The sequence below is a fragment of the Prionailurus bengalensis genome, chromosome X, assembly GCF_016509475.1.
Source record: "Prionailurus bengalensis isolate Pbe53 chromosome X, Fcat_Pben_1.1_paternal_pri, whole genome shotgun sequence".
NCBI lineage: Eukaryota > Metazoa > Chordata > Mammalia > Carnivora > Felidae > Prionailurus > Prionailurus bengalensis.
The window spans coordinates 128311651-128334344 of record NC_057361.1 but is presented as its reverse complement, the minus strand read 5'-3'; the positions used below and the strand labels follow the sequence as shown (position 1 = coordinate 128334344).

The 22694-nt window shown below is 43.0% G+C and overlaps 2 protein-coding genes across 2 annotated transcripts in view; one reads left to right on the top strand and one right to left on the bottom strand.

Moving 5' to 3' along the window:
- Window positions 1-1298: 1298 nt before the first annotated feature.
- Window positions 1299-20062, bottom strand: FUNDC2 (FUN14 domain containing 2). The gene is made up of 5 exons (XM_043570612.1): window positions 19857-20062; window positions 15945-16095; window positions 10402-10477; window positions 5621-5752; window positions 1299-2482 (listed from the first exon to the last, which is right to left on the bottom strand). Exons 1-5 carry the CDS (start codon window positions 19990-19992, stop codon window positions 2405-2407), a joined length of 573 nt encoding a protein of 190 aa, XP_043426547.1. The 5' UTR covers window positions 19993-20062; the 3' UTR covers window positions 1299-2404.
- Window positions 20063-20143: 81 nt separating this feature from the next.
- F8 (coagulation factor VIII) overlaps window positions 20144-22694 on the top strand; it is a 131574-nt gene continuing 129023 nt past the window's right edge. The window contains exon 1 of the mRNA XM_043570610.1: window positions 20144-20714. The gene's annotated coding sequence lies outside the window, so the exon portion shown is untranslated. The remainder of the gene's footprint in view (window positions 20715-22694) is intronic.

Below are 22694 nucleotides of genomic sequence, written 5' to 3'. Positions count from 1 at the left end.
GGCCTATGGATCTTATTTCAACCTATTATCTACAACAACCTGCTCAAAGCTTAGAATGACCTGCCCATCTCTGTTGTCATGGCCAATAATCACGGAAAAACGGATGGATATAAGGCAACTCCCACCCCACTAGAGAGGCAGCCAGTGGCCACTCTCCCTGTCATGCAACCCACAGGGGCACAGGGCACTTCAGTTATGATTTACTTAAGTAAATCAGTCACCATTCTATCGGGCTGGGTGAATGACATGGCATAACCCAGGGACCCAGGCCTCAGAAGCAGAATGGGGAAAATTAAGGGACAAATAACTCAGTGTCTTCAATAAATATATTGCAGGCCAAAAACAAACAAACAAACAAGCAAAAAAGAACATACAGGATTAAAAGAGACTTAAACAGACCATCTGAATGCAATGTGGGTATATGTCATATGGATACTGATTCAAACCAAAATGTAAAACCTTGGAGATGGGAAATTTTGAAAACTGGCCGGATAACTGACGATATTAAGGGATTACTGTTAAGTTTTTGTTATGACAGTAGGGTACTGTATTCATGATTTTTAAAAACAGTTGTTACCTTTTAGAGACACGTACTTAAATATAATGAAATGATACATCTGTATTTGTTTCAAAACACTTGACAAAACAAGCTATAATCTGATGATCACTGCAGGTAGGTGATAAGATATATGAGGCTCATTGTACTTTCTCTACTTTTAGATATATTTGTTTTCATAATAAAGTTTTCATATATGTTTTCATAATAAAAAGTAATAGCAAGTTTTTAAGTTCTTATACAAAATATGCAACACAGAGCCTCATACCATTATGATTTGAGGATGCTTCATACAAATTATAAGCAAAACTTTCATGTTGCCTTAAAGTAAGGGGAAAAAGCAGGTGGATGAATTCTAAAAAGTTCCACACATCCATTGGTAGCTACAATTTACAAATTCAATACATCATTCCCAAGATTAGTAAAAAGGCAAATGTTTTAAAAGAAGGCCTTAAAAACATACATTTTGCAAACAATCAGCTGCAAGTTTAGGAATTCTAAGTTTTCTGCATTCTCAGAACTCAAAAAGTCTCCAAGAATTCTTTAGATCAGTCCCTTTTCTGGATACATTTATATGAGGTCATCGTTCATATATTCAACAAACACTGAACACCTACTGAGTGCTCAGTTCCATCGTAACGGTGAAGACACAAGCCTTACCCTCCAGAAGTGGATATTCTAGATGAGGCTGCAGACATGGTAATGGGCTATTACAACAAAATGTGCTAAGATTCTAAGCATGTGTATGTGTCTGTAAACTTTTATTTTGAAGAATAATTCGAAGAGGTGGGGTCACTGACACAGCACGTTATGTTGGAGGATGGCAATAATTTACTTCACACATGTCGCTGCTATTATTCTCCACTCTGAATGCCTGGAACGCCAGCTCTTTAAAACTGTGGCTCAAATGTGAGATATTTCATACCAACTAGGTAGAGAAGTAGTAGAATTTCACACAGGAACTATGGCTACCCCTAAAGTTTTGACAAGAGGTAAATAATACTTAACGTTTCAAAGCTTAAAACCGTTCCTATGAGATAAAAATCCAAGAGCTTCTTCCATCTCCCACCTAAAGTCACTTATTTCACCATGAAAAAACCCTGTGGAAATAGCCATGAGTTGCTTTATGGTGGAATACATCCCTGGATAGTATCTTAACACCTTTAAGTGATTCACTAAGTTTGACCATTCAACAGTGTATCTATTGGTTGGTTTCCCTAAAGACGTTCCCTCCAAACACAATACCTTCAGCTCAGCACAAGTTCATTCCATATTCAGATTTTTCAATTATAGTGCTTATACTGCCATTTTGGTCAGGATAATTACAGCAAGCATATAAATAGCTCTCTTTCTGTAATCTAAAAGCAACTAAAAAAAAGAAAGTAGACACCAAGATACCAAGTCTTTCATGCTTAAAGGCAAATATATTCAGTTCCTTTCCATGCAACACATAAGGTATCTATATGCTTATTATTTCTTTCCAAAGCAAGTCTGTGACAACCTCTAAGGATCCACTCATCCTCCAAGCTGGGCCATCTTATACCATGCTCTGTTAAGTATCTTATATGGGAGGAGGGAAAGGAACATTTTTGCTGACCTACAGATTAGTCAAGTGGAGAGTGTGCTGGGAGAAGAGCTAACGTCTATGGTCTCTTCCGTTGCCATCGAGCTCAGAGTAGGGCCATATCAACTTGTACCGACAGATGCCTATAGAAGCCATTCAGATATGCCGCAGCAGGGAGGAGGAAGGCACAGAAGAAGAGAAGCAGGAGATACTTGATGTCTATGATGGAGTGTAGAGGCTGCTGGCTGGAAAACACAGGAATAATGGAAGTGAAGTTGACCTCTTTAGGATGCCATGCCAAGTAGAAAGCCTCCGAAAAATCCACCAGTCACTAGAATGTTCTTCTTCACAAATGACACTACCTAGAAACAGAACAGAGCACAAATGGGTTGTTTTGCTAAGGACCTTATTATTAGGAATCATGTGTCTTTTACCCTATGCAATCCCCACAACATGGGCTCTCTGATCAAGGCGGTAGCAGGGGTGTGAAGTGAAGAAATTCAAGAGATGGTTTCAAGATGGGACTTCGAATGGATGACTAGCCATATGAGGGATTAGAAGGAGAAGCCAAAGGCAACTCCTTGGGTTCGGTCTTCAGTAATGTCTGTTACAGAGCTAAGAAATCTGCCTGAGAATTCATTCAGGAACAGGGAAGGAGAGAGTTCACAGGGAAGTTATGGGAAAAGAATAAAGCTGTATTCAATAAACTGGTGACAGCTTACAATTTAAGTTTATATATATATGTGTGTGTGTGTATGCATATATATATATACATATACATACATACATATATACACATATACATCTATACACACACACACATATGTGTATATATATATATACATACACACACACATATACACAATTTTTTTGAGAGAGAGAGCAGGGGAGGGGTAGACAGAGAGGAAGAGAGAGGATCCCAAGCAGGCTCCACACTGTCAGCACAGAGCCCAACATGGAGCTCGAACCCACAAACTGTGAGATCATGACCTGAGCCAAAATCAAGAGTCGCATGCTTAACTGACTAAGACACTCAGGTGCCCCTACAGTTTCCAAATTCACTTCTTCCATTCTCTCTGACACCTAATTTCCAATAGAGGCTGCTCATTCTGAAGTCTCTTCTCCAAATCTCTCTACCCACTCATCCTGTCCATCCATCAGTCCATCTGTCCATCTACCCACCCACTCCCCTCTGAGGCCTCTTCTCAATTAGATGCCACGGATTTGCATTCTCACACCTCAACGCATCAGAAGATGATTAAAATAAGGATATCTTAAGTTCACAAAGCCTCTACCTGCTGTCTACTCATCTGCAGCTCAGAACATGCACTCAGCACCCTTTGGGTCCGATGACCATGCTCTATCAATTTCCATTTGAGAGACCTTTGGTAAGTCATTCAGACTGCCTCTTTTCCCCAAGTACAACTATCACCTTAGAAAGCATTCACTGATCGGGCGCCTTGGTGGCTCAGTTGGTTAGGCATCTGACTTTGGTTCAGATCATGATCTCATGGTTCATGAGTTTGAGCCCCTCGTCAAGCTTTCTGCTGACAGCTCGGAGCCTGAAGCCTGCTTCAGATTCTGTGTCTCCTTCTCTCTCTGCCCCTACCCGACTTGTGCTCTGTCTCTCTCTCTCTCTCTCTCTCAAATATAAACATTAAAAAAAATTAAAACTGAAAAGCACTCATTGCGACAACACATCCAATATCCCAGCGTAATCATTTCATGAACTCAAGCAAAGTGGTGAGTTCATCTCCCAACCATTTAAGCCACTCACACCCCGGCCTTCTCCTCTGGGGCTCTCTAGCACTCTTCCTCCCACTATGTCTACGTCTCCCTATGTCAGTTCCACTTGTCCCCTGGACTTGAGGCCTTGTCTTTTGCCATCTACCATCAGGGGGAGTGAAAAAAATCATACGAATTCCTGAAGTAATTGTTTCCATTCATTATCTTTTTCTTACTTCCTACTCATTCCTCAACTCGCTACCATTTGGCCTTCAACTCCACCACCCCACCAAAACTGCTGTTGCCAAAGTCACTGATGATTTTACTGCTAAACACTGAATTTCTCATCCTCATTCCCTGGCTTCCCAGGTAAGAGCATGGGCTCTGAGGGGGGAACCAGCCACTAACCCCGGGGCCTGTGACAGTTCCAGACCATGAACAGGAATACAAAAATTTGTGGAATCAATTACAAACCTTTTGGTTAGTTTATAACAAATTCCCTCTGTGAGTCACCAGTTAGTTCTAATCAAACATTAGGCTAATACCTTTGACTATATACACTTCCTACGTCTTTGAAGAAGTTTTCAACAATCATGTATTACTTTTGTAAACACCTGAACAATAAACTTTTGGGAAAATGAAAACAGTGTCAGTTTCATAACCCTGAGCTTGAGGTGGGGGGATAGGAGTGGGAGGGACCACCTGCACTCCTGGGCCCTCACAGATGCTCCTTTCCATTCTGGGCAGGGGACCAGTTTCGGCCTGCCACCCACCACCACAGAGAGATTGCCATTATGCGCCTGGCGAGGGGACTTGTCCGTTCAGTACTTTCTAGTCTGCTAACTCATTTACCATTCATCTATCTGCTTTTCAACTTCTAAAAATTTGCTGACGTTTCTTGTCTTCTGGCATTCTTTTCCTGTTCTCTCGGTCCTTCTGGGTTTAACCTGTTTTATTTTGTTACCATCATTTGGCAGTATTTCAAGGCCAAGGCCTGTTGCAATTTACCTCTAAATCCTCCCTCTGCACTCATTCCAACCCCTTTCTCTGTGAATGCAGAAGAGCGTGGCTCCAGGCCGTGCAAGGCAGAAGGCACCTTCTTGACTCCTTGATCCTATTTATTTCTTGCTCCCCACTGCAGTGCACTTATTTCCTTACACCCTTAACATATTTCTAGAGGTAATCAAGAAGAAGCGAAATACAGTCTTTTGAAAAGGAAGGACTTCTCCTGTCTAAGCGCCAGCCAGTATAACCAGACCTGGTTCTATGCGGTAGAGCAGGCTTGGCACAATACAGCCTGTAACCCAAAACCAGCCGGCTGCCTGTTTGAAATAAAGTTTCCTCGTGACACAGCCACACCCACTTGTCTGCATATCACCTGTGGGTATTTTCATGCAACGTGATGGAGCTCAGTAGTTGTGACAGAGGCCACAGGGCCTACAAGGCTGGCCCTTTATGAAAAAAGTTTGCCCACCTCTGGGCTGGATACTCTGGCTACTCTCCGTACGTGTAAAACATAGACATTTCAGAGAAGGGTGTGCATGGAGACAAAGTATGACTTAAAGCCATCTATATCCCATTTGCCGCACTGCCCCAATTCCTACAAGAAATTCAAGGCATGACCCAGCCACGTATGTACACGTATCACTTTGTGTTCTCAGTCACTGATAAAGGCCACCAACACATTACCCGGCTGTGAAACAAGGCCTCTGAGGTGAAGGTACTCCATCTAAGGCCGACACTTTTCACACTGCAGGCAAACAAAACAGTCTCACCTCCTCTGCTTTGCTTTTGACCTCGCTGGGTATCTGGCTGCTCTTACGGATCTTCAGTTGTTCCTTGGCTTTCTTCATGTCCTTCTCTACTCGCTGCCAGTCAATCTTGATGTACCCAGTATGGTTTGCAAGCTAGAGTTTCAATAATGACAGCAAGAAATAAGAAAGATAGGCTTGTTATTTCTGTTCATTAGGGTTAATCACTGAAGCACATTATCAAAAACCTATCTGATTTTCCATTTCTGGAGACATCTGCCATCCCGTTCATTGCATGACAATGACATTCACTCCACGTCTCAGTGTCCACCCTATGTGCAAGACCCCATGCCTGATGCCAGATCAATAGACTGGCCTTTGGTGACCGCTGGCAACTGTTTTACTTTATTTGTACTCTTATCCCTCACTAAGAACTTTTAAGTTCGTTTAAAAATATAAAATGGTAAGATGAAAATCAGAATGGAAACCCAAACTCAAGATTTCAGGTGAAGACACCTTACTGACCTTCGAGCCAACATAAGCACGAGTTTTCTGACAATGTAGTCATCGCTGTTGCTCAGAAAGAAATCCTCTAGGACATGGTTGCACAGAGATTTCTTACGAGCAACTTCATATACTGGGCACTGAGAAAAATACAACCCAATATACATATAGAATATGCCTACTTCTCTTTATAAAGACGGCAGACACAAACACTAAAACTCAAAAAAAAAAAAAAAACAATTTCAATGAGAATGTGTGAATAGGATAAAAATGATTCAAGTAGGGGCATCTGGGGGGCTCAGTCAGTTGAGGGTCCTACTCTTGATTTCAGCTCAGGTCATGATCTCACAGTTCATGAGATCGAGCCCCACACGGGGCTCCTCACTGACAGTGCAAAGCCTGCCTGGGATTCTCTCTCTGCCCCTCTCCCACTTGTGCTCTCTCTGAAAATAAATAAAGTTAAAAAAAATGATTCAACTATGTTGTTTTCTGATGGATTAATGTTGTCCCAGGAATGAAGAGACTGATTATACCCCACCAATGAACCTTCCACTGATACCGCTTCTCTCCACCGAAGTTTGGATTTCTCAAAGTATCTCAAATTGAAACTCTCCTCTCTGTAGTCTCCTACAGAGCATTGTGGCTCTTCCTCTAGTCTCTGTTTTATTTCACGGCACCACCGACCAGTCACCCACCTAAACCAGGCTGGAAAAAGTATTTGCAGTCCATATAATATACAAAACATTAGTATTCATAAAAACTGAAATTCTTCTCCAGATCAGAAAGGAGGCAAATTGTTGCTATTTGTAGACATCTCTGTCTACATAATCTCAAAGAATCCAACACAAAAAATAAACTGGAGTGCTGGGTGGCTCAGTCAGTTAAGTGTCCAACTTTGGCTCAGGTCATGATCTCCCGGTCTGTGGGTTCAAGCCCCACATTGGGCTCCGTGCTGACAGCTCAGAGCCTGGAGCCCGCTTCAGATTCTGTGTCTCCCTCTCTCTCTGCCCCTCCCCTACTGGCACTCTGTCTGTCTGTCTGTCTGTCTCTCTCTCAAAAATAAATAAACATTAAAAGAAATTCAGGGGCACCTGGGTGGCTCAGGCAGTTAAGCATCTAACTCCAGCTCGTCATGATCTCACGGTTCGTGGGTTTGGGTCCTGTGTCAGGCCCCACACTGCCGCCTGTGATCCTCTCTCTCCTCTGTCTGCCCCCACCTCTCAAAATAAATAAATAAACTTAAAAAAAAGAGCTTGCTCCCTATGATGAGAACTGGTTCTACACACGAGCTGCTTCCACAGCATGACAGCTGTACCTCCAGGCTGACGCTGGCGTCAGCTCCATGACCAAGATCTACAGGGAACGTCAGAGAAGTGGGGTCATGCCCAGCCACTTCAACAGAGGCTCAAAGAGTGTGGCCTGCAGGGTCCTCCAAGCCCTAGAGGGGCATAAAATGGTGGAAAGGGACCAAGATGGGGGCTGCAAACTGACACCTCAGGGACAGAGAGATGTGGACAGAATGCGAGACAGGTGGCAGCTGCCAACAAGAAGCATTAAAACATATGCTGTGTTAATAAACTGCCTCATTTGGGGAAAAAGGGGAATTTAAGCAAGGCTGCAGAATACAAGAGCAACACACAAAATCAATCGTATTCTTTTTGCTAGCAAGTTAAACAGCTGGAAATGGGAATAAAATTCATGATTTATAATAGCTGTAAAATAAATACTAGATAGAAATCGAAACAAAAATTAAATAGGATCTGCATGCTGAAAACCACAAAATGCTGAAGAATTTAAAGATGAACAAATAAATGGTGAGACAGGCCATCCACATGGAATTGAAGACTTGATGAAGAAATGATGTCCGATTCTTTCCAAGTTGAGCTACAGAGTTATTGCGATCCCAACCCCAGCAGGAGTTTTACAGATACACAAACAAGCTGCTTCTAAAATGTACATGGAAGGCACCTGGGTGGCTCAGTTGGTTGAGTGTATGACTCTTGATCTCGGCTCAAGTCATGATCTCAGGGTAGTGGGATCAAGTCCCGTGTCAGGCTCTACACTCAGCATGGATGTGGATTCTCTATCTCTCTCTCCCTCTACTCCCTCCCCTGCTCACATGCTAAAATAAAAAAAATAAATAAAAATAAAAGGTCTACGGAAAGGCAAAGGGATTAGAACAGCTAAAATGATTCTGAAAAAGAAGAGAATTGGAGGAATCGCACTACCTGATTTTAGGATTTACAACCCTTTAATATCCCTTTAATGGGACAAAATAAAAAGTACAGAAATGGACAACACAATTTAAAAATGGGCAAAAGACCTGAATAGACACTTTGTCAAAAAGGATATGTGGACAGCAAATAAGCACAGGAAAAGATGTCCCACGTTATTAGTTGTGCCATTCTAAGTCCAACTGGAAAGTTTGGGGGCTGAGGGTGAGTGGCCAAGGAAAGCCACAAGTGCAACTAAAGCCCTAAGGTGTCTAGGAAGGAAATCAAGGCAGAGGTATACGGGATGTATGGATGAAAAATTTTAAATTCTATGCAAAGACATTAAAGACCTAAATAAATGGAAAGTACATATTCACACGTGACTCATTATCATAAAAGATCTTAATTTTCCCCAAATTTATCTATATCGTTCTCATGCAATTCCAGTAAAAATTTCAACAGAATTTTTTAAAATAATTGACAAGCCTGTTCTAAAATTTAGAAGGACAAGCAAAAATTATGAAAGCAGCCACGATGCTCCTGAATGATATGGGGAGGAGCCTGTATTACCAACTATCAAGTAGAAAGTTGACCAGACAACTCGAATCAGATCCACACGTCTGGATTGACATATGACAGATGCCACACTACAAATACTGAGGGAAGACTCACTACATGCTGCTAGCACAATGACGAGTACGAAGGAAAGGAACCTGGATCCCTGTGTGAAACGTCACGCCTAGCCCCACCCGCATCCCTCTGGTGACCAGTAGCGTGAGTGCACAGCATGGACTCTCCAGGTCTCACCTCCCTCAGCAAGGAAGCATTTCTAGTAGCAATTGCTTCTGTCAGTCACTGCCCCTCCAAAAAACAGAGGGTATGCTCAGATTGAGACATTCTGTCACATATATCAATACTGAACCGTTCTGTTGTACGCCTGAAACTCACATTGTATGTCAATTATACTTCAAGTGAAGAAAGCTTTAGGTGAAAGAAAAAAGATATTTGAAAGCAACATTAAGGTATTTACAGAGTCTGGGGCAGGGTTGGGGTAGCACAGGGAGAGAGCTGTCACTGCACTTCTGCCCCACGGGGCAGGAGGAAGGAGAGAGGGGGAGATATGAGGGGGCCCACGACTTGCAGCGAGTCTGACCTCCTTGAGAGATGAAGCGAGGCCCGGCCCTGCAGCAGCCACCTCCCCCGTGTAACTACATGGGACCTCCGGCCACAAGCACACACCCTCCCCTCCCCGAACTTCTGACCCATGGAAACTGTGAGAGAGAAATACTACACCCAACTGAGCCGGGCCCCGGCGTCTACCCTGGCCCGCCAGGTGCCAGCCCCCTCCTCCTGCACGGTCCTTCTTCCCCTGACCCATCTGGGAGACTCACTGCACCTGCAGTTCGAAGGCAACACCGACCTTGCTGAAGTGAGGGCTGTCAACCATGGAAGGAGGGTGGCACAATCCAACAAGTTCTGTCTCCTACAGAGCAGTGCTTCTCCAGGAGTGTACAAGTACTCAGATGGGCAACTGCATCTACCTCCTATGGAATCGGGGGGCGGTGGCGGGGGGACGAGGTCTCAAGCACCAGCGGTCTTTAAACGTCCTCAGGTGATTCCAATGTGGAGTCAGGTGTGCAAAGCAATGCCAAATGCTGCCTCAGAGAATCAATACCCAGTAGTTCTGAAATCAACTCCGGGCCAAACACACAAGACTGAATATCATTTAGCCCTCGTCTCCTTGGCTGCTCTGGGATCAATGTGCCCTGGGCAAAATAATAGTATCACAAGGTACTTGCATCACACTTCATATTTTTGAAATCACGTTTCATATTTCAACCGGTCTTGAAAACCCTATGAGGGAACTATGATAAGGAATATTCCCTGTTATAAATTATGAAATAAAATGTGACTAGTAGTTGATGAAAGTGGACTCAAATGCTCACTAGAATTTCAGACAGTATGCTGAAAACAAGGGCAAAGGCTGTTCTGGTGTAATACAGCCAGGACTCAAGTACGGCTCCTCACATCACATTCCCCATGGGCAAGGGGGATTTCCAAACACCCCGGAACACATCACATACAGACCTGAAGGAGAAAAAATCCACCTCCCACAGCGGTTGCAGCCAACTTTCCAACCTTCTGGAATATGAAACCCGTGCACCTACAAAAACCAAACCAATATCAGACAAGTCGACAAGCTGTCAAATACACAGAAACATGTACTTCTAACAATGTTCAGATCGTAATTACCTTGGGATGATCCAGCTCCTTCCCACTCTTATACAACATAAGGAAGGAACAAAGGCTCTGCACTCAGAAAGACCCTGATTCAAATTTTACCTCTACCACTTACTAATTTTGAGCAAATCCCTTAAAGCTTTTAGGTTGCAGGGTGCCTGAGTGGCTCAGTCGGTTGGGCAACTGACTTCAGCTCAGGTCATGATCTCACAGTTCATGGGTTTGAGCCCCGAGTCGGGCTCTGTGCTGACAGCTCGGAACCTGGAGTCTTCTTCGGATTCTGTGTCTCCCTCGCTCTCTGCCCCTCCCCCGCTCATGATCTCTCTCTCTCTCTCTCTCTCTCTCTCTCTCTCTCTCTCTCTCTCTCAAAAATAAATAAACTTAAAAAAAAATTTAAAAAAACTTTTAGGGGTGCCTGGGTGGCTCAGTTGGTTGAGTGTCCGACTTCAGCTCAGGTCATGATCTTGCAGTTCGTGAGTTCCAATTGTGTTTCTATATATAAGCAACGAACAATCCAAAATTGATATTTTAAAATACCATTTACGATAGCATCAAAAAGAAGATGTGCAAGACCTACAAAGCATTGCTGGGAGAAATTAAAAGAAACCCAAACCAATCCATAAACCATGTTTATGGATCAATGCAATGCCAGTCAAAATCATATCAGGCTTTTGGTAGAAATTGGCAGCAAGCTTATTCTAAACTTCATATGAAAATGCTGCACTGGGTGTTATATGGAAACCAATTTGACAATAAGTTTCATATATTAAAAAAAAAAAAAAAAAGAAAATGCTGTGTACCCAGAACGGTCAAATCAACTTAGAAAAACAACGTTGTAAGATTTATGCTACCTGATTTCATGACTTATTATAAAGTTATCGTGATCAAAACAGTGTGATGCTAGCACAAAGACAGACAAATCAACTTAACAAAGAGTTTAGAAACAGGGGTGCCTGGCTGGCTCCGTGGGAAGAGCATGTGACTCTTGATCTCAGGGTCATGAGTTCAAGCCCCACAGTGGGGGTAGAGATTACGTAAAAATAAAATCTAAAAAAAAAAGTTCAGAAACAGACATATAGTTAGTTGATTTTTGACACGAGTGCAAAAGCAATTCAGTATAGAGAAGTTTAGTCTATTCATCAAACCATGTGGACACAATTACATATCATATGCAAATAAAGAACTTAGATTCCTACCTTGCAACATAAACAAAAAGCAAATCAAAATGGATCAATGGATCATGGTCCTAACCGAAAAATCTAAACCTATATATCATCTAGAAGAGAACACGGAAGAAAATCTTGGTGATCCTGGGTCAGGAAAATATTCTCACACATGACACCAAAAGCTACAGGTATAAAAGAAAGAGCCAATAACTTACATTTCAAGGTTCAGAACTTCTGTTCTTTACTGTTAAGATAATAAACCGCTATAGAGTAGAAGAATTTATTTGCAAACCACATATCTGATATAAAACTTGTACCTGGAGTGAAGAACTCTCATAACTCTGTTATGAGAAAATCAACATCCCAATAAAAATATGGACAAAAGAAAACAGATACCTCATCAAAGATATATGGATGGCAAAAATAAACCCATGAACAGATGCTGACATCATTAATCGTTAGTGAAATGCAAATTAAAGCCACAATGAGATACCACTTTCCACCCACCAGGATGGCTGTGATCAAAACGACATACTGCCAAAGTGTTAGGGGTGGTAGAGGTATAAGATAGTACAGGCACTTTAGAAAAGCATATGGCAAGTTCTTAAGAAATTAAAACATTCCACCTATAATCCCCAGCCATATTATTCACAGGTATTGACCCAAAAGAAATGAAAGCATACATTCACAGAGACTTGTACACAAGTGTTCACAGCAGTTTTACCCCCAAAGTGGAAACAAACCTGTATCTAACAAAGGTAAATGGATAAACAAAATGGTTCATCCACACAGCGGATTACTACTCAGCAAGAAAAAGGAATGAACAACTGATTTTAAAAAAAAAAACAGCACAGATGAACCTCCAAGTTAACATGCTAAGCACAAGAAAGCAGCCAAACAAGAACACATACTGTATAATTCCATTTATCTATAATTCTAGAAGATGCAAAGTAATCCTTAGTGATAAAAAGCAGATCAGTGGTTGATAGAGGCATAAAAGGGATTATGAAGAGGTATGAAGAAACTTTGAGTGATAGATGTGCTCATTACCTTGATTGTGGTGATGATTTATAGGTGTGTATATGCCAAAATTTATCAAATTGTATACTTTAAACAACCGTATCTTATGATATGCCAATTTATTAAACTGTTAAAAAAATAATAAAGAACAGCCAAGAAATTCCTAAAAACCAAGATGGCAGTTGCGGTTCCACACACACACACACACACAGACACACACACACACACACACACACACACACACACACGCAGGTCTGACACATGGCAGAGCACTGGGGGGAGGACAGCATATCCAATAAAGTGAGTTGAGACAAGTGGGTATTGTACGTGGAAAAAAAGAAAGAAGTGTCGACCAACACTAAACACCAAAAACGATTCCGGGTGGATTTATAAATGTAAATGTGAAAGGTAAAACAATAAAGTTCTAGCGTGTGGGGTAGGCAAAAAAAATTACTTCAACAGAACATAAAAATTACTAACTATTAAGGTAAAGATCGATAAAATTGACATTGAAAATACTACACGTTCATCAAAAGACACCAAAAGGCAAATGAAAAGACAATCACAGAATGCAGAATGTGCAAAAATACCTGCAAAATGTACAACCAATAAAGAACTCGTATTCAGAATACATAAAGAATGCTTACAACTCTCAATAAGAAAAAGAATGACAACTTAAGAGAAAAATTACAAAAGATTAAAAATGAGACTTCATCAAAGACGAGGTCCAGAAGGGTCATGGAACACACGTAAAAGCTGTTCAATTCCACCAGTACTCAGGGAAATGCAACGAAAACCATGTGAGATGCCACGATCAGACCACTAAAACTTTCGGTCTGGCAGTACCAAGTGCTTACAAGAATGTACAGCATCAGGAACATCAACCCTTGCTGTGGAGAGGCAAACAGTTACAATCACTTTTGGAAAGTGTTTTTTCAAATCAAGTAACAGTTTGACATTACCCAGCAAAGCTGAAGACACTTAAACCTCACGACCCAGCAATTCAACTCCTGGGTCTAGACCCTACAAAAAAGTGCATATGTATGGACCAGGAAATTTATATGGAGTGTTCATATCAGCAGTGTTTAAATTAGCCAAAAATTGAACCAACCCAAGTGTCAGTCATCACCTGGATAAGAACACTGTGGTATACTCATCTGATGGAATTCTAAACACCAATGAAAACAAAGGAACTACAACTATACGCATGGTCGTGTATACGAAAGAAGTTGAGAAAAAAGGGAAGACTCAAAAGAATACACAAGTGCGTCTATTTAAAGTTCAAAAGCAGGTCAACGACAGTATAATATTTCCTGATTGAACTGCTGTTAAAAGTAAAAAGAAAAGCAAGGAGGTCAGGACAGCGTTCATCTCTAGAGTTTTTGGGGTGCCGGCCACATGTTTTCAACCTGAGTGTCTGTTAAACAGGTGCTCACTCCATATGTATTCATTAATATCATATGCGCTGTTCTATAGATTATGTTGTACAATAGGAGTTTTAAATGTAGAATGGAGAGATGAGATTGATGCATTATGTCTTCCTGACTAAATCTATTAAACCTGTTGAGTTTACTACAAATAAATCCATAGGCTGTGTCACATTAAGAACGTTATCATCTGACACAGCTAAGAAACAAGCGGCTAGCTCCCTAGTATACCACTTTCTGGCTCTGAGACCCTGGACCTTCTAAGCCTTAGTTCCTATAAAATGAGAATGATTACAGTACCAATTTCAGAGTTGTTGTGAGAAGGAAATGAGCTATCTATATACATACTTTACATATTTGTGTATTTTTGCATTCTCCACTTCTCAGTGTGGAGAAAAGGGAACCTTTGTGTACTCTTGCTGGGACTGTAAACTGGTACAGCCATTGTGGAAAACAATATGGAGGTGCCTCAAAAAACTAAAAATAGAACTGCCATATGATCCAGCAATTCCACCTCTGGGAATACATCTAAAGGAAATTAAAACATGAACTCAAAAAGATATTTGCACCCCCATGTTCACTGCATCACTGTTCACAATAGCCAAGACATGGAAACAACCTACGTGTTGATCAATGGGTGAAAAAACATGAGATATGATCTATCTATCTATAGAGAGATATTTTCACACACACACACACACACACACACACACACACACACAATGGACTATTATTCAGCCATAAGGGGGGGGGGGAATCCTATCAATTGTGACAACATGGATTCACCTTGAGGACATGATGCTGAGTGAGGTAAGTCAGACAAATAAAGACAAATACTGCAAGATCTCACTTATATGTGAGATCTTATATGTGCAATCCCTTATTTAAAAAACTTTTTCAAATTTAATGTTTATTTTTAAGAGTGAGAGACAGAGCTCAAGCAGGGGAGGGACAGAGAGAGAGGGAGACACAGAATCCGAAGCAGGCTCTAGGCTCCAAGCTGTCAGCACAGAACCCAATGTGGGGCTCAAAGTCATGAACCGCGAGATCATGACCTGCACCAAAGTCGGATGCTCAACCAACTGAGCCACCCAGGCACCCCATGTGCAATCTCTTATGTGTATAGTCTAAAATAAACACAAAACTCATAGAAAAAGACATCAGATTTCTGGTTACAGGGGGCTGGGGGAGGGGGAACTAGATGAAGGTGGTCAAAAGGTACAAACTTGGAGTTATAAATAAGTATTAGGGACATAATGTACAATGTAATGTCTGCAGCTAACACTGCTGTATAAGAAAATGGTTACGAGAGTAGATCCTGAGAGTTCTCATCACAAGGAGAAAGTATTTTCTTCTCTTTTTACTGTATGTATACGAGATGATGAATGTTCATTGAACCTACTGTGGTAACCATTTCACAATATATGTAAGTGAAACCATCATGCTATATACCTTAAACTTACCCAGTGATGCATATTTATTTCTTGATAAAACTGGAAAAAAATGAGGATAGATAATACCAGTACCAATTTCAAGAGTTGTGAAAAGGAAATGAAATATATAAATGCTCAAAATACTGCCTGGAATGTAATAAATACTCACGTGTATAACCACAACCATTAAGTAGCACTTTAACAAGATGTTTAGATGAATGCTACACATTAAGTGATCAATTTCACAAAAGTTCATGTGTTTTCACTGGTTAAGGAGGTGGTTCCCACGAGTGCAATACTAAATCATGCAAAAAAAGATACTGGACATCTTTCATATCACTTACCATCCAGTGACACCTCCAATTACCAGCTGGGTTGCCACGCTGTATTTTTCAGCTGAGGGCCCAGATTCCTGCCCAAATAGCTTGCGCCACCATGGCTGTTTTTTAGCAAATTCTGCAAGGTCCAGTGACTCAAAACTTCTCTCAAAGTTTCCTACAAGAATTAAGATACGGAATAAGAAAATACTTACTTTTACAATAAATCACAATTCTTAACTAGATTGAGATTTTTAAGAAACAAGTATTGTAATAAGAACCTCCAAATATTATTATATTTTAAATAGTAAATTAACTCTGAAATCATGGATAGCATTTTTAAAAATCAGAATAAAATCAACAATAGCTGCCTTAGAGAAAAAAATAACTAGACAATTTAGAATTAGTGCTCTAATTTTTCCTCTCGAATTTAAAAACAAGCAAAGGACCTACAAAAGCCTGCTAGTAATAATTAGTATCTTAAATGAAATGGATTTTTTTCATTTGCCTCTCCTTTTAATGTTTGTTTATTTTTGAGACAGAGACAGAGTGCGATTGGGGGAGGGGCAGACAGAGAAGGAGACACAGAATCCAAAGCAGGCTCCAGGCTCTGAGCTGTGAGCACAGAGCCTAATGCAGCACTCGAACTCATGAGCCGTGAGATCATAACCTGAGCCAAAGTCAGACACTTAACTGACTGAGCCGCCCAGGCGCCCTTGCCTCTCCTTTTTGAAGAGTCACTCAGTACTATTCAGTAGCCCACAAATTCACAAATTCTTACTACTATATGAATCTCCATTGATAATAAGGATAAACGGTAATGTTTTATTGAACTCTTACTAGACAGTGCTTACCAGGAAATGTGCTAAGCAACAAATACATATTTCTAATTAAATCCACAGAACATAGTAGGTACAAAAAAAAAGGTACTATTTATTAACTCCACTTTCTAATCAAGAAATGGAAGCTCAGGGGTGCCTGGGGGGCTCAGTCGGTTAAGCATCCGACTCTTGGTTTCCGCTCAGGTCATGATCTCACCGTTCCTGAGCTAGAGCCCCGCATCGGGCTCTGCGCTGACAATGCGGAGACTGCTTGGGATTCTCTCTCTCCCTCTCTCTGCCCCTCCCCTGCTTGTGCACTCTCTGAAAATATATAAATAAACATTAAAAAAAAAAAAGAAATGGAGGCTCAGAGGTTAAGTGATTTGCCCAAGAAAGGAGAAAGAGTTAACAAAATGTCTAATCCCTTTCTCTGTGAGAAGATAATGCAGGGATAAATTTAATGAAATACGCACAAGACCTCTGCACTATAATAAAGAACAAAACACTGCAGGGAAACAGTGAAAATGACTGAAATTAATGGATATATGTACTATGATTTGCAAGGCAATATTATTAAAATGTTCATTCTCTCCATATTGATGTATAGACTCAACACCATCCCAGTCAAAAGGTAGGTTTTTATCTAGAAATTGACAGGCTGGTTCCAAAATGTATTTGGAGGTGCAAAAGACTTCCTTGAGTAGTGTTCCAGCTACTATGGCAAATTATGCCAAACCTTCATGGAGCTAAAGAATCATTTATAATGCTCTTAAACTCTGTGGATCAGGATTCAGATAGGATATAGTGTTACAGTTTACTCCTGTTACACGATGTGTGAGGATTCCGCTGGAAGGCTTACAGGCAGAAGGTCTGGAACCATCTCCCACACTGACATATACAGGCTACTTCTCTATGTAGGTTAATTTGGGCTTCCTTACAGCATGGTGCCTAGGCTCAAGGGTGGATGGCCCAAGGCAAGTAGTGAGAGACCAATGGAGTGAAGGAGCATGAGGGCCAGCCAGAAGCTATGAAAACCATTTAAGACCTAGCCCCAGAAGCCATGCAGTGTTACTTCTACCACATTCTGTAGAAGTGGTCACAAAACCTTATGCAGATTCAAGAGGGAATGCATAGATCCCATCACTGAGTGGGAGGAGTATCAAAGTCACACCGAGAAAAGAGCAGCTGGAATGGGAGATATCGTTGCAGTTGTTTAGGAAAATCTAATGTGCCACAAGTGGTCAAAACAATTTTTTTGGGGGGGGGGAGAACAAAGTTAAAGGAATGTCAAGACTTCTCATAAAGCTACAGAATACTACAGCTGCCTAATGTCAAGACTTACACAGCTACCATATTTGACGGTGTACCACTAACCTAAGGATACACAAATATTATAAATGGAAGAGAATACAGAGTCCACAAGTAGATCTATCTACACATACGGTCATGTGATTTTCAGTAACGTGGCACCAAGGTAATTTAATGGAGAAAGAGTCTTCTTAACAAATTGTGTTAGAACTACTAGTTATCTGTACTGAAAAAAAAATGCAATCCCTACCTTACATCAGACACGAAATATACTTCAAGATGAATCACAGACCCCAATTTAACAGAACCAAAATATGGACACATGAGGAACTGGGTCTTCTAATGGCTTCACAAGTAGTTACATGAAAATTATTTTTCTTTCTTTTAATGTTTATTTTTGAGAGAGAGAGAGAGAGAGAGAGAGATGGAGCATGAGCAGGGGAGGGGCAGAGAAAGAGGGAGACACAGAATCAGAAGCAGGCTCCAGGCTCCCAGCTGTCAGCACAGACTCCAATGCAGGGCTGGACCCATGAACGATGAGATCATGACCTGAGCTGAAGTCAGATACCAGTCGGAGGCTCAACCGACTGAGCCACCAGGCGCCGTGAAAAATTATTTTTCTAATGTAACATTAAGCACCAGCACAACACAACAGTAAGACATTACTGCTGTGTTGATGAAGAAATTCTCTCCTTGGGTTAAAGAATATCAGTGAAAACAAGAATACGTTTTGAGTTTTGTTTTAATGTAACTTTACCAAAGCCCATCAGCTCTATAGGGGGCTCCAGTCAAAAGGGGTCCCTGAACCTGTATTTTTTAAGTGAATGAGAGCAGTCTACTCCGCAGGAAAATAATTAAATTGTGCATTCAAACCCCTTAGTCACTTAGATTTGGTGGGGTGCTGGTCAATGTTTACCAACCGGCTGGGAGTGATCTGCTGCGTACATCCATTTCCACTATGTAGTCACCCCCGGTGGGTGTGACATCACGACCCCAAGGGCTGGAAAGAGACGCAGAGCAGCAGACCATACTGTTGTTTCCATCACATAGTCACAATACATGTGAATAACCTCGAGAGCACACATAACAGCGAAACACAGCAAATAATTAAGAAGTGATGAATTCTGAATATCCTCAGTGCCTTTGTTTTTAACATAATTTACGTAATTGGGGGGTTTACATAATTGGGTTTTTCGATGATAGCTCTGTTTAGCAATAGGATATTGAGAGCCAGTAATGAACTAAATATAACCTGAAGCAGGATAATTAGTCGGGGAAGAAGCATGACTTAAAAGTCATGCTCCCGTGTATATTTTATTACAGGGAATCTTCCTGACCACGCGGACTAAATAAGAAACGATTTCAAAGTACAATCCGATGTGTACTACTCTTTGGAAGACATTAAAAGCGCAAGAGGAGGCTCCCTGCGCACAGAAAGAAGCTTGCCAGGTGTTGGGGACGAACGTGCAAAGGGACAAAGAAGCCGCCTCGGTCTGAAAGCGCCAGAGTGCTTCCGAGAACAAGGACAGAATGTTTCCCGGCTTAGGCTGTTCGGGGCGGCGCCGGAAGGCTGAGCGAGCCCAACCGGAGACAACGCCTCGGGGCGGTTCGGTCCCAGCCCGGCGCCTGACCTTGGCCGGACCCTGGGAGCGGCCGGGCCAGCGGCGAGCCCAGGGCGCCCTCCCCGGCCGCGAGCGGCCCGGACTCCCGGGGGAGCTCTGCCGAGACCCGCCGGCGCGCGGCCCTCCCCCTTCCGGGACCCAGAGAGGCGGCTCCGCGTGGCGTCGGCGGTGCGCGCGCCCGCCTTTACCTTGACTGGAAGCGGCCATTTCGGCGAGCTCGTCTCGCGATGACAGCCGCAGGGGTTTGGCGCGATAGGACACGGAGTGGCGCGCCGCCGTCGCCGCCGCGAGCGGGCTTCCGGCACGTGGGCCAGATGTTTCCATTCCCACGGCGGCAGCGGAAGAGGCTGAGCGGCGCGCCCGGAGGTGGCGCCCCGCCCGCGCGCCAGGCTGCGTCACAAGGCTCCGCGGCCCCGCCCGGCAGGAGCGCCGAGCCGCGCGTGCGCGGAAAGCCTTCCCGGACTGACGTGCCCACCTAGCAGATTCCCGGGACGCGCCCACGACCCGGCCCTTCCCTAGTAAGGACTGTTTTACCCATTACATTATTAAAAATAACACTGGCTCGTGGTGTTAGTTCATGGAAATGTCGAGCAGATATTTATCGGCGCTCGCTCTGTGCCCGACTCCGTTCCAGCGCAGAAAGACATTTTAAAAAAAACCGTTGCGATTTTACTGAGAAGCGCTTGGAAAGAAGAGCTTCCCTGCCTGCAGGGCCCGTGGAGCCCTTGGAGCTTGTGCCAGGGCGCGTCTCCCCGCCCCGCAGCTACTCCTGTCGCTCTCACTCCGTCCTAGTTAGTGGCCGCTTCCGCGTACCGAAGACCGGTGTTAATTCTGAACTCCTCTCTCAGCGCCACAAATCCACTTCAGCGGCAGCCCCCATCAATAGCCCTTCGCAGTGAATCCGGCCATTTCTCACACTCCACTGCTACCGTCTTAGCCCAAGTCACAATCATTTCTTGCCCGCAGTTGACAGGTCGACCTGCTCCTACTCTTTATCCCCCTGAAGTCTGTCCTCTCCACCGCGGACGGAAAGATCAGTCTAAAAGGTAATTCTGATCACAGCCTTCCTCCATTCAGAACCCTAGCCCGGCTCCCTATTGCTCTCAGTGCAGAAGCCAAACTCCCTTTGCCGAAATGTAATCTCGGTGACACTTTCCATGACCGTGCCCATTTAAAATTGCAACCTGGTACACCCCTCTTTTCCCTTCCCCTGCTTACTTTCCTTTTGTGTGAGGCACTCATGTATCATACGTATTGCTTCTATCAGTTTATATTTCTCAAAGCTGTGTACCCAGTGCATGGAAGTGTAGCATAGGAGTTTGGAGCATGACTTCTGGAACTGGATTACATGGGTTGGAATGCTACCACTTGCAACCTCTGTGACCTTGGCCAAGTTGCCTAACCTCTCTGTGCTTCAGTTTCATCACCTGTAAAATGAAGACAAGAATAGCAGACCGCATTAAAGTAAAGTAACTTAGATCAGTTCCTGGCATATAGTACGTGCCAGCTATTATGTCTGCATCCTGGTGCCTAGTAGAAGGTCTCAGCAAATGGTTACCAAAGGGGCTTCTTCCTACTTCTTTCCAAGCTGGACAGTACCCTACCAGTTGCTCCCAGGTACATTCGTACCTGTGCAGAACTGGGCTCTCAGTGATAACATTTCTTGTAGCAACGCTGGTGAAGCTTCTTCCTGTTATCTTCTATACTTTGAGGCCCTCCCCGGTCCCCCCAGATAAACATTAACCTGAGTAGGGCCTCTGCTTAAGCTCAGCACCGCTACCTTTTCATGTAAGGAGATATATCCCATACCTCAATGCAAACCAACTTAAGCATCAGGTAACTACAATGCAGGATTAAAAAAAATACATGAATGCTGGGTGGTTATGAGTGCTATCTACAGAACTGAAGCCAGGAGCCTTATCAGTAGTGCCGGTGGGGGGTAGACAACTTACAACATAAATGTGGTGGGCCATGTTTAAGCTCATTGAGAAGGCGAGATGTGAGCCAAGACTTGAAGGAGATATGGAAGTGGAAATGTGTAGAGGTCTGGGGGAAAGGTGTTTTAGGTAGAGAAAATAGCAAGTGCTAAGGTCTAGGTGCAAGAGAGTGCTTCATATTTTAAGGAAGAGCAAGAAGGCCAGTAGCCATAGTGATATGAGGCCGCAAGAGGTCTGGAGGAAAGGGCCGTGCGGATCATGGGAGATACTCTAGACCATGGTAAAGACGTAGGATTTTACTCTGAGTGAAGTCAGAGGCCAGTGGAGGGTTCTGAGCAAAGGAGTGACATGATCTGGTTTATAGTTTTATTTTTTTGTGTTTTTTCTTGATGTTTATTTTTTTATTTTTGAGAGAGAGAGAGAGAGAGTGAGAGAAAGAGAATCCCAAGCAGGCTCCACATTGTCAGCACAGAGCCCCACGTGGGGCTTGAATTCATGAACCCTGAGATCATGACCTGAGCCGAAATCAAGGGTCGGAAGCTTAACTGACTGAGCCACCCAGGCACCCCTGCTTTATAGTTTTAAAAAGTCACTTGGTGGTGGCTATTCGAGGGGTAAGGGCAGAAACAGGGAAACTATTAGAATACTGGTTACTCTTGGGGCGCCTGGGTGGCGCAGTCGGTTAAGCGTCCGACTTCAGCCAGGTCACGATCTCGCGGTCCGTGAGTTCGAGCCCCGCGTCAGGCTCTGGGCTGATGGCTCAGAGCCTGGAGCCTGTTTCCGATTCTGTGTCTCCCTCTCTCTCTGCCCCTCCCCCATTCATGCTCTGTCTCTGTCCCAAAAAATTAAATAAACATTGAAAAAAAAAAAAGAATACTGGTTACTCTTGTTTGTGCAAGTGGATTCCAGAATCTCCAACAACATCCAGACCTCTTGCTGCTGCTGCTGCTGCTGCTGCTGCTGCCGCTGCTGCTACTAAGGAAGAAGGCTGGACTAGGCTAGGAATATGAATACACATTAAAGCTCCTCTTCACCTTGACCTCTCCGTCCCTCTCTTCCTTTCCTTAAAGGTTCTGCTAAAGCAGCATT